The sequence below is a fragment of the Stegastes partitus genome, unplaced genomic scaffold, assembly GCF_000690725.1.
Source record: "Stegastes partitus isolate 25-593 unplaced genomic scaffold, Stegastes_partitus-1.0.2 Scaffold78, whole genome shotgun sequence".
NCBI lineage: Eukaryota > Metazoa > Chordata > Actinopteri > Pomacentridae > Stegastes > Stegastes partitus.
In genome coordinates, this window is record NW_007577809.1 from 840,064 (window position 1) to 852,844 (window position 12,781).

Below are 12,781 nucleotides of genomic sequence, written 5' to 3' on the forward strand. Positions count from 1 at the left end.
TAAAAAATATATAAATATTAATAAGCGAGTGAGCAAGACGGCAGAGTTTGCGGCCCGCTGGAACTCCATGGGAGGTGAGATGTTTTCGGTGGAAGAAGAGCCGAATGTTTCAGGGGGATAGAAATGCAATTACCTTACGTCTGTTGGCTGATTCGGGCTTAAATGCCTACAGGGCCTCAGAGTTGGAGCCAGAGTTCAGCTTCTTGACAGCAGATACGCAGACCCACTTAATGATACACTCGTATCAGATGCGTCTCACATAGATTAACAGGGAAAACAGTCAAGTTATGATGCTAATATAAAAGCTTTCACTTGCAAAGTATAATTCTGACCGTGGAGGTGCCTGTAGGCAAATGTGTAACCGAGGAAGAGAGACATGCTCGTACTGTAATGAAGCAGGACAAACATTACAAGCAGAGGGTGGATATTTGTGCCATGGCTGTGCTTCAGTTGTAAGATGATGACCCGGATGACTTTGGTCTTGTACTTAGAATCAGATAGTGTAATAAGATGCATTTGGTTCAACCCCCTCTTCACATTTGCTTACTCGGTGCATCCAGTAAGTGTCGTCTTGGTATCAGATAGCCCTGAACCTACACACCACCATAATCCTCTCACCAGTGCTCTGTCTGTTTATTTGCTTGTAGCTGTTTGTAACCTACTGTTTATCCTGTCCTCAACAAGTATGTGTGCGTTTGCTGGGGTGTGTGACGACTCTGTTTTTATTTATTTATTTTTGTTCCTATTTTTTTTGTTGTGTGTGTGTGTCCGTGTATTTATTTAGATTGCAGGGTAGGGATGCGTTTACTGTGACGCACTGTGTGCAGTATTAGATTAGATTAGACAGCGTGGCACAAGCACCGTAATGATGCACCTAATGCGTGTTTCTTTTGTCACTGTTCTGTTTCAAAGGAAATTGATTCTGACAAAAATCCCATGGGTGCTATCAGCAGTGAATGGAAAGGAGCAATTAAATCCAACGTGATCTTGAAAACAACAGCCCGTGTATGGTCCAAACCATGCTATGATTTTAAGCAGCAGGACATCTGTTTGTAATGCAAATACAGAGCCCAGTGGTGGTGGCTGTTATGCCCACCCTGGCTAGGGGGTCCGGCACACTGGAGCTGGCTAATTACCTTAGCTCTTTAGATTAGAGGGCAGTCCTGCATAAGAGAGAGAAAATCTCTATCTCTACCTCTCCTGTATTCTCCCCTATTACCCCCGCGCAAAGGTTTCATTTGAATTCATGTCACACAAAAGTCCCACTCCATACCCCCATGCATGCCCAGGATAATTGGGTTGAAAGCTTCCTCTCTTCCTCCACTCTGCCTCCCCTTGGTCTAAATAAATAAATAAGAAGACAATGGCTATGTGGCTTTCTGTAAAGAGGGTAAAAAGAGCGAATGAAGAGATGAGAGAAGCCTGCAGCGCCGGGACCAGTTATCCCCTCTTATAATCCCGGCCTTCGTTGCCATTGTCCCCTGTGCCACATGGAATTTACATAAGGACCTGTGGTGCTGGCCTTAATTTAGCCCTCCTCAAGCATCTTCAAATATCCCCCAACAAGCTCAGTCCTTTTATCCATCAGAGGAATCATGTGTCCCTCGCTGCTGCATTGATGGACACACTGCTGAAACTGAAATACCTAAAGTGCTACTCCACGGATTAGATTTATTGTAGATTAAATGGAGAGAAATCTGTTTGAGCACCACAGCAGGGGAGCTTGAGAAACCCCCCAGCTTACACCTTTAAACCCTTTTTTTGCCTACATTAGGTGTTTGGTTTTTTTCATGTTCGCTCATTGGTATGTAAGTTATATCTTGTTCTTAATACGCCGTGAACTCAGGGTTTAATTTCTTACAGTCAGCTTGGTGTGTTTGTAATTTGCATTTTGTGTGCTCATTGGTGTGTTTCTGTTTGACAGCGGCTCTCCTTGTTTGATAATGAGCTGGCGTTGTATGTTTCACTGAACACTATGCGGGGCGAGAGGCTATCTGTGTGATAAAAGGCCTACCTGAGGGTGATTAGACACAAGGCCACAGTTGTTCACCAGACCACCCGCTGTTGTTGTTTTTTTTTTTTTCTTTCCACCCATGTTAGCACGTATCTGGTTGTGTGTAACAGTGTATGCGTACATGGCACCAAAGTGTAGCAGCGTTGCACCCCTGTGAGCTCTCACAAGTGAATGACACCAGGCTTCAGGGCATTCTGACTCTGTTTGTTCTGCTACCTCCACAGGGACCTCCATTAGCTCCAATTAGCTTTCACTTGCGCTTGCCCAGACAGATGAACCCGTACATCCCATTTCAATAGCCTCAATAAATGATGCATACATTCATACTGCGTTGTTCACACAGCGTACTGCATAAGAAGACGTTTTAAAAATGATCAACATTTACTCATTTAAATTCAGCCATGTGGCGTACTCAGAAACTCTTCCTAATCGGTTTCCTCGTTTTTATCCCTCAGTGCTGCGAGATGACTTCAGACAGAACCCAACAGATGTGGTGGTGGCGGCAGGAGAGCCAGCGATCCTTGAGTGCGTCCCTCCCAGAGGTCATCCCGAACCCACCATCTACTGGAAGAAGGACAAAGTGCGGATCGATGACAAGGATGACAGGATCACCGTGAGTGTCATTAGTTGTTTTGCGCTTTTCATGTTTTTACTCACTGTGATCTCATTTTTCACTGAAATATAAAATTCTGCATCTCTGTGGAAACAACACAACCATGACTAGGAGTACAGAAAAGTGAAGAAATGTTTGGTGTGCATCATCACACAGTTATAATTTGAAATACTTTGCTTATTTATTTTACAAAAATAGAAAAAAAATCTGTGATCAACATTTGTTAGGTGCTTGTGTGCATGAAAGAGAAAAAGTGGAGCAAACTTGAAGCCAAGTGGAAACTTAAAATGTATAATTTGTAAAAAAAAAAAAAAATAATAATAATAATAAGGAAATGTTTTTCTTTCTATAGATTCGAGGAGGGAAGCTGATGATCTCCAACACAAGAAAGAGTGACGCTGGCATGTACATCTGTGTGGGAACCAACATGGTCGGAGAAAGGGACAGCGAGACGGCACAAGTTACAGTGTTTGGTAAGCTTTGTTTCTCCAGGTCTCCTAAAACTGATTTCCACTCAGCGATTTTGCAGAATGACGTCCATCTATGTTACTGTATATCCTCAGGAAATACTGGGAATACTTTGAGGCCAAGTGTTCTCATGATTGAATATGATTATGCTTTTTGCCACACACTGCCCACTGATATTTGAAGTTCGCCATTAAGCTATAATGAGGTTAAACAGAGTCTGAGTGAAATATAATGGATGGGATTAAATACGCCTCAGTTCTTTTATTGCCAAACAGTTACGGGTTCATTTGGTGCCTTAGAGCTATTGATATATTTCTTTGCCTACGTAATGATCACAAAGAGAACAGACTATACAACATGCTAATGAACAGCATGTGAGTGATTAGGGGGGAACTTTTGGTAGGGAGAGGCCTTTGTGAGGAATAGTGCATGCACTGCTACTTACAGCCAAAAAACTGGCACACTAACATTATGTATTTCTGTTTCCACCCTGCAGAGCGACCAACCTTCCTCCGGAGGCCCATCAACCAGGTGGTGCTGGAAGAGGAGACGGTGGAGTTCCGCTGCCAGGTACAAGGAGACCCCCAACCCAATGTACGCTGGAGGAAAGACGACATTGATGTTCCTCGTGGGAGGTATGTACTTTGACTATTATATGCTTTGAGTATTCTCCAAATGGTTCTGTTTCGAGGAAAGAAAGTTTCATAAAACAGCGATGAGATGGTTTTTCCTCTTTCCTCTATGTTGAATATGAGCAGCCGGTTTAAAGCGTGAGTGTGCCGCTGCATGCCAATCTGTGTTAAGTACCGGGTGTGACAGACTGCACCTAATGCAAAGGCGTTGTAAAGGCACTGATGTCAGTCAGAGTGACTGTTTCAAACTAATGATAACTCGCACTGCCAGTTCTCACCTGGTGTGGCTGCCAGGAGCCAGTAAATACCCCTATTAGGCTATACATAATGCGCATTACACATTCGGCTAAAAATTACTTTACCCGTGGTTGCCCCAGAAGTCAGCGATAGTCCGTGTCTCGTGTCAAGGAAGGGGTCTGCATGAAGACAAACAGAAACTGAACTAGACAATTAAATGTGAGTGACAGGTAAGTGGGCAGGGAGGCCGAAAAGTAGACATGTAGAGGAGCAGAAGAAATCTGCCACGTTGTAAAGCAGACAGGTAGAGACAGAGACAGATACGATGACAGGAGATACAAAGAGACAGAGTATAGCAGCTGACGTGACCCTCGAGTGTCTGTGTACAGGTGCAGCTGTTCAGAGAAATACTTGGCACAGACGCCTCAGAAACCTGGAAGATAATCACTACCTTCTATACGCATTTAACCCCGTTCAGTCTGTGTATCCTCACAGACATGACACATGCTTTCAGCCACATTTACAAAAACAGAAACTGATGTAAGAAAAAAGCAATAAAAGTCTGTAATTTGCTGAGAAAATGCGAGCACCACTGCCAACTACAGGCTGTCTAACTTCCTGTAAAAAAAGCCACTGATGATATAGTGATACTGTTCTCATTGGGTCCTGCGTGTCGGCCTATTGCTTCACTGTGACTCACTTGACTCGCAGTCAACAGCGGTGTCATTGTCAGGAGTGGACTTCAAAGAGACCAGTGTTCTGTCCCCAGCCAGCAGGCCAGTCACACACTGCTTGGATCACCTCATAAAACATACACTCAGTGGACCTGACATCTCTCAAGGCTAGCTGCAGAGCCGAGTGTAGGCGGGTTGTTTGTGTCTGATAAGGATTTGGTTCACTGGGCAGTGGGACATGAGCGCCGTGCCAAAGCAAACACATAAAAGTATTTCACTCATGTCTTTGATAGGGAGTTGGCTCTGGAAATGAGTTCATTTTGTACACTAATTAACAGATTTATAGCCGAGTAGGATGAGTGTCATGTGCCTGCGTCCTTGCTAACTGTATCATCCCTTTGAAGTTTGGCCTTATTTGGATACGGTACACATGAAAAAGATAGTGCCAAAATTAATACACGATAAACATTTCAGTGTTTCTAATTACAATGTAGGAACTTTTGTTTTCCTCGCTATATTTAATTCTCCCAGTTTTGCTTTGAAGCTAAAAAGCAATCGCGAAGACACAGACGATATTTTAATTCTGACACTTTTTTTTTTTTTGCTGCCTTTTTTGCCTGCCAAAAAGAAGAGTCCCTGATATTGTTAAGTGACAATCTGTTCCCGCTTTCTCTACTGCTTATCCTCACTTAACAAACATCAAACAGGGCTTCTCTCTGACTGACGGAGGAATTATTGAAATTCTCCCCAAGAATAGTTTCCAGTTTGATAACTGGCAAGTGCTCTGAAGAAGAAGAGATAAAAACACAGCCATCGTGGCTTCACACGTTGGGCCTCTCCAGCTGTACTAGTAGTGATCGACACTATAGGAGCAAAAGATGACTGAAGATCAAGCGGTTCCTTATGCAGTGGTTAGTGGTCTTTGTTTGCTTTTTATCTGAAAAGGTTACACTGTCCTTATTATTATGATAAGCCATAGAAAGGGAGAGACTTAACAGGACCTCACCTCTTTACCATCAAATTGTTTCAACTTGTCTTTGCTGGCCCTTTTACATGCCCGTGTCTCTCTGTGGATGTCTGTGTGTGCTACTTTTATACTAGGAAGAAGGGAAATGGAGCCTCAGCTGAGTAAACAGGTTGTTAATATGCTCAGCGGCTCCAGCAGCCTCTCAGGCAAACACACTGGCACATAGACATAAAGCACGCCAGAATGGCACTGGCTTCAGTCTCTGTGGGATAGAAGAGGAGATAGAGACAGAACAAGAGTGGTTTCAATCAGAGGACAAAGACAATGGTTCTGCTCATTTACCTCTGTGTCAGTATTTTTCTATATTTGTATAAAAACTAAATCACCAAGAATCATATCTACTCTATGATACTTGTCAAAAGGCTTTCATACAGCAGTCTAATGAAATAGGTCAAATCCATTTTTTTTTTCAGTGTACATTATGATGAGAAATCTCTTGAGAGATCCCTGTGAAACCATTAAAATTACAGTCTGGCACATGTCAGAGTAAATAGCTTGAAACTGTAAATTAAAATGTCAGTTAACAGCAGGTTCACTGCAATGATACAGAGTTCAGACACTCTGTTATCAGCTAAGGAAACATTTGCATCGACTCTTGACTTTATTCTAAATCAGAAACGATTTAGGTTAAGTGTCAATCATGTTTCCGTTTGCAGACTTTGCAGTATCGCCACATAAATTTGCCCCAAAATGTACATAAACCCAGACAGAATTAATACTCCTGGGGGAGCAGATGGTTGCAAAACTTGTCTTTTTAGTATATACTTCGCCCAATGCCAAATTGCAGGGTCGGATTTTTTAATCGACAAAAATCTAAAGTTCAAATTAGGGATGTGTGTTGAAATACTGAAAAACATACTTGTTATCAGAGCAGGAGGAAAAAATCACACACTCCAGGCAGGATAAAAATTACTGGACAGCCCGTGTAATATTAAAGTCACCCAACCTCCCTTTTATAAATCTGGTTTGAATTGGGCTCATTTTTTTCACCCGTATGCATAAGATTAGATTCAGATGCTAACAGTGTTTCTCTCTCAGGGAAAACCTTCAGAACATTAAGCAACCGGATTGCAGCGTTTATCTCAAAATGCTGCAACATTCTTCCAAGCATCAGCATATCTACAGCGCTCTCCCATAATGTGGCTGAAAATTAACATCCACCATATTTGTTTGCTTAATTTTTATCCGATCACTTATTTGTGAAATTGTCTTAAAGTGGAAAAATATCAGTATCAGATTAATATCCGTCTGTCGAGCATGTCTGCAGAATCTCGGGGAAAGCACACGATGGCTGCTCCTACATCAGAGAGCCAGGAGAGGAATGCTGGAGAACTCTCAAAATGGAAGAGATTCTGCTGCAATCTATGAACTCCAATGAAAAGACTTGGGCAGAGCATATTATCTCCCGCTGCCTACTCGCTCAGTGTGTGGCCCACGTGTTCCCTCCTTTGGTTTTTGCGGTCGCTCCTTATTTGCTGTGGAACCTTGTGCCCTCTCCTGTGCCTTATCAGAGCCCCTTTGGTCTTGCAGTCCATCTGTATTCAGGCCCCCTGTCCCTGTTGACCTCCACAGCGCAGCCCCCTGCAACATTCAGCAGAAAGGCCTTTCTTTCTGACTCAATTCCTTGGTGTGTGTGTGTGTGTGTGTGTGTGTGTGTGTGTGTGTGTGTGTGTGTGTGTGTGTGTGTGCAGTGTGGGTTTGTGTATGATAGAGGTGTGTGCGGGTCATTCTATTTGAGAGAGCTGTTAAAGCTAGTGTGACAGGAGCGCCTGTGTTATGCTGACCGTCCAGTTTCAGTGATTTCTCACCTCTGCAACTCAGCAGAATGAAATGACGGCAGGCTATGGTTCCTGTCTCCATTACTTCCCTTGATATATAAGTGGATACATCTGGTATTTATGAGTGCATGTGTAAGGGGGGCTGTTGGCAGTAGGACGGTGGGGAGTGTACTTACCTTTAGGGTTTATTGACACTGATTGTGTCAACAACAAAGTAAGGTGAATGAAATAATAATCAGCTGTCATTCATGCAGAATATAAGTACAATAATGTGGCGTTCGTTAGGAAGATGTGCAGCTCTTCATTCATTATGCATCACTACTTTTCATTTATCTTCATGGAATCAAGAAGCAATACCTCCCTGCTGCTTGGAAACCACAAATATCTATACATTCAACTTTCTCTTTGCTAAATGCATTTGTGCATTTCTTCACATACAACACATACACAAACATTCACAGTGACAAAGAGTGAATATGGCTTCCAGGCTTTGGTCCATGAGTTCTGCTTCACTTTGTGTTTTTTCTCTTTTTGCAACATTTTCCTGTAAAACCATGATGTCCGCTCCAAACCACTTTGACTAATGCTAGGCTCAGACTACAGCAGTTTGAAAATCCGCACAGATTTTGAAATCGGGTTTGCATTGAACACATAAGCAGAAACTTTCACAGATATTCTTTCCTCTAATCTGAGACATGCACACACTGCAAGATTTGATAATAACGGTACATCACACACCACAGGATATTAAGATTATCGTGCCAGAGGGAGCAGCCAGGGAGCAGCGCACCACCTCACTTGATCTCATGGAGAAGCGAGTGTAAACAAAATAGAGAACTTACTGTAACACTAATATATACTTTGCAGTGAGAAACAAACAACAGTATAGAGCTAAACAAGCCTGGATGAGAGAATGGCACGGGATATGTGGTCAGCATTAGTTGTGTGTTCTTCAGTGAGGACTGGTGGTTTAATTTAACTAATATTTGTAGCTCATGTCAACTTCAAAGGCTAGAATATTGGAACCTTTCCTCTGTTCTGGGCTGTAATGTAGAAAGAAGAACACTGCAGATTTTCACTCCTAAATGTCAGAGATGATCGATATTAACTGGGTTGGCCCCACAAAGTCTGTGAGCAGTTCAGGAGGTTTAAGACTGGGTCTGTAAACCCTTCACATTACCAACTAATCTGGTCCAAACATTGGTTCAGACCAAGATCCCACACTGGATTTCGTCTTCGATTGTTTGCGAGGGGTGAAACGGGGATAAATTGGCTCAGAAGTCCTGTAGTATGAGCCCAGCATAAGTAAAGACTGTGCTGTTGCCCCCATTACTGTGGCACTGAGGAGAAGTAACTCTTCTAAAAAAAAAAAAAGAAAAAAGAAAAAAGGCTGGGATCAATTTTTCCCCACAAACTGCCAACCTCACAACCTCATAAAAGTTGCAATCATGCCAGCTCTTTTGTGATTATTTGTACGATGAGTTGATGATTGTCAGTTGGGCTGTTGTGAAGGCCGTGATCCCGCATGAGAGGTGCCAAGGACCAGAGGGAGGGGAGATCTGGCGAAGGGCCTTACAGAAGCGAGATGAGAAGCGATAGTGGCTAATTGATTCCCTCTTGTGGGTGACAAGGCCTGGACAGGTAGACTCCAACTCCTTTGATCAGGATGAGGTGAAGTAGCAGTCAGATGGTGTGAAACTGGATCAGACTGTCAGAATGAAATGGAGCAGAGAGGGGACTTTGTGTCGGAGCAGTCAGGCCAGAGAGCAAGCTGGAATGAGTCCTTTACTGTATCCTGAGGCTGACTCATGCGCTCAGAATTGGCACACAACCCTTCAGTCGACCACCAGACTCCTTCACATGTACTCACAGAGACGAGGCAGATAAGATCCTCTAGTGTTGAGTCATTTCGTAGACACACTCACGTAACTAAGAGATAAGATTCTCTTAATGCGACTGAATTGGCACGAGTCTGAGGGTCGAACACGGGTGACTGTGTTTCCTGACAGACAGTTTAAAGACAAATCCTCTAAGATGATCTGGAGGATTTTGCGAGATGTAATGCTTTTTAAGTGTGTCCAGTAAAGTTTTCATCTCTGCGCAGCCTTCTCTGTGCAGCAAACACATGAAGAAGAAATGCGGCTTTGTTTTGGCGTTTGCTTACATTCCCATCACTCCTCATCTCCCTGCATGACTGAATGACTCTGCATATGTGTGGATATGTGTCGGGTGATTGTATACTTTGTTCTCTGTGCGAGTGTGTGCTTGTGTACAGTGTTCCTTCTCTGGTTGAAAATGAGTTAGAGTCCGGCAGGGTGAACTTGGCTCTCCTGTCCTTTCCACAGCCTTTCTACATGTGCAATTACATTCCTCCTCTAATGGAGAACAGAGCTCTCCCCCAATCCACTCGCAATAAAGAGCTACTGTTCCCTTGCTGTGTGTGCTTACATGTGTGTGTGGCCACAACCGCCTCTTATCCCTGAGTATTTCCACTCATCTTGTCATCTGGGCTGATTCCATATGGGAAGTTGATTACAGATTGATTGGGCTCATGTCCCTCTAATAAGTCATGGAGCAGCCTGAGGTTCTGATTTGAGAGACTGGTGGAGACCGGAGCAGGAACAATAAGAATGTTGTCCAGTATGAGCATACCTTGGGTTCTCCACACTGCAAGGGCTCAGTCAAGACTGTGGGAATCTGAATGAGCACTTAAACTGATGGCATTGATATGAATGATATTATATCTGAAGCTTTCGCCAATCTTTAAAGCATATGTGTGGCTCAATATACTGTATGCGATGGTAGTGGTAACGTGGCTCTTGGATAGCGAGGATCCGTCAGATGATGTATTGCCATGAAATTTTAACAATATATTCATGGTCTCCAGAGAATTCTGTTGACTTTGATGATCTTCTGAGGTTGACATATGTCTCAATATTATGCAAAAGATTATGATGAAATTTGGTGTACACATTTATGCGACTGAGAGAATGAAACCTTATGACTTTGACAACCCTTTGGCCTTTTTATCTAGCGCCAGCACCAGGTCTAAAATTTCAGGGAATCTAATACTTTCCTTAATAACTGGATAATTAGCAAATTTCCCTACTGTGGGATTAATAAAAGGCTTATCTTATTTTATTACAAAACTGATGATATTCTGACACACTGTATTTGGTGCTAATTAGCAAATGCTAACATGCTAACACACTAAACTAATCCTGAACATGCCAAATGCTTTACATGTAGATTCTAGCATTGAGTTTAAACTACTGTTGTGCAGCTGCCCAGAGCAGCTGGGGTTGCAGACTTGTCGGCAGATCATCTGTGTGCTGCGTCTGTATTTCTTAAAAAATTTAAGGCTTGACTCTTGTGTGGAGTCTGGAGTAAAAAAAAAAATCCCTAAAACTAAACTGGACTGCAAGTATATTTTCAGTAATGCAATTTGACCGGCGGTAAAATAAGTCAGCGAAATGCTGCAAAAGCCTTGGTTGGCACAGAGCTGGTTAGGCTATGTTGACTGAGAGCACTGGAAGCAATTTATTTCTTCACTTGCTCTCATCATCATTTGTTAGGGAGTCATGGTGTTTCCCATAAGCCCTAACTTGTTGCTGTCACTCTTTTGCTCATCTCCACCCCGTCTTGCAAGTCAGGAGTTCATGCTGAGCTATCTATCCTGTCTGGAGGGCAAAGTATGGAAGGATGCTCCGTCTATTAGCGTGTTTGTTTTTCATCTGACAGCAGGCATGTCCCAAAAGGTGCTGTCTCATTCCTCGGGATGCCACTCACTTGCTTTCAACAATAAATGCTTTATTCTGATCCCCCGCCATTGGTTGAACTGTACATCCCCTCTCTCTAGAACAAAGCATGCAGTCATGACTCAGTCAAATAATCATTATGGCTCCGTAAGTACCTGTGTGGAGAGGTGGAACTGGCATAGTTGAGGAATGTACTTCAATAAAGCTGCCTTTGAGTGCTTGCTCAGGAAATGTCATAACAGCAGGTTAAAAAAAAATAAGACATGGATAGACAGGATAAATTAGGTTCGCAGCTGCCAGTGGCAAACAGCCATCAGTACACCTGATGGTTGAGCTGAGGGGTCTTTCCCACTCAGAGGGAAATGGACCATAGCATACTGTTACCCTAAAGTCACTTCAGAAACTATTGCTGTGGATTTGTTGCCATATCCAATTGTCCAGCAAGCAATCCAGAGTAAACATTATCCTCCTTCACAGTTAAAAGTGTAATTTGTCTTTTTTATTGAATATCAAAAAAAAAAAATCCCTCTAAGAAGCCAAAGCCAAAGATGAATTTATCCCTCTAACAAGTTTCATCTGTGCAGCCAAAGCCTACTATAGCTTATTCCTTTGTGCCATAAAGCTCTATTGTCATCTAAAACCTATTAAAAAGACATAACAGAGTCATACGACTGCTCTGGGTGGTATATTTCTTCATTACAGTGAACATGGTCAGTGTAGTTTGTTCTAAAACAACTCTGTGTTGGCATTTTCAGTCTCTGAATGGTGAGCTGTGTGTTAGGTAGACATCACTGCTCTTGGTTCTTTTATGTGTTTTTAATAGTTGTTGGACTGCAAGTTTGGAATTTTACGGCACATAGGCATACGCTATAATAAAAGGGTAATATAATGTCAGGCTTTTTTCTTTAAAGCCCCTCTGTGCATTTGAAAAATTCTCACTTTGCAGACTCCAAGTAGTAAGATCACAAAGATACCGTGGCAGACTGCAGCACACAGACTGAAAAGCTGTACTTAGACTGCATCAGTGTCAGGATTGTATCGTTTTCCTAATCGTTTAGAATATTCTATAATCACACAGAGAGAGTTTAGAAGAGGCTTTAAAGGGGGCACCATAGTTTCAAGCTCAGAAACAATGGCTCCTTATCTGTTCATCTCAACTGTGCTCTCGGTGTCTGTGATTGACAGACTGTGGACAGCAGAGGGTTGTCAGCCTGACAGACCACCGTCACACAGCACCACCACCGCCCCCCCCACGATCTACTTACACTCTGCCAGACCAGCACCTTCTTCTATTACCGGAACAACAAACTAGATCGGCATCATCTCCCTGTCAGCTTTTATACAGTTCACACCGGCCCGCAAACACACATACACACATATATTTGACTTCAATAATAGAATTGATGTAGGAAAACCTCTGCCTTAGTATAGCTGCTACATTGATTCAGTCAGTTAAAACACCTTACAGCTAGACGGTCACTCTGTATAGATTCATTGCAGCTGTGCATTCATGTAGCAAACACACAGTCGAACACACACACACACACTCTTAAGTATGATTTAAACATATATATATGTAT

At 42.7% G+C, this 12,781-nt stretch overlaps 1 protein-coding gene across 1 annotated transcript in view; it reads left to right on the forward strand.

Annotated features, from left to right (window-relative positions):
* robo2 (roundabout, axon guidance receptor, homolog 2 (Drosophila)) overlaps positions 1-12,781 on the forward strand; it is a 146,516-nt gene that overhangs the window by 82,442 nt on the left and 51,293 nt on the right. The window contains exons 2-4 of the mRNA XM_008276643.1: positions 2,470-2,627; positions 2,980-3,100; positions 3,592-3,730. Coding sequence (XP_008274865.1) covers positions 2,470-2,627; positions 2,980-3,100; positions 3,592-3,730 — 418 coding nt within the window. The remainder of the gene's footprint in view (positions 1-2,469; positions 2,628-2,979; positions 3,101-3,591; positions 3,731-12,781) is intronic.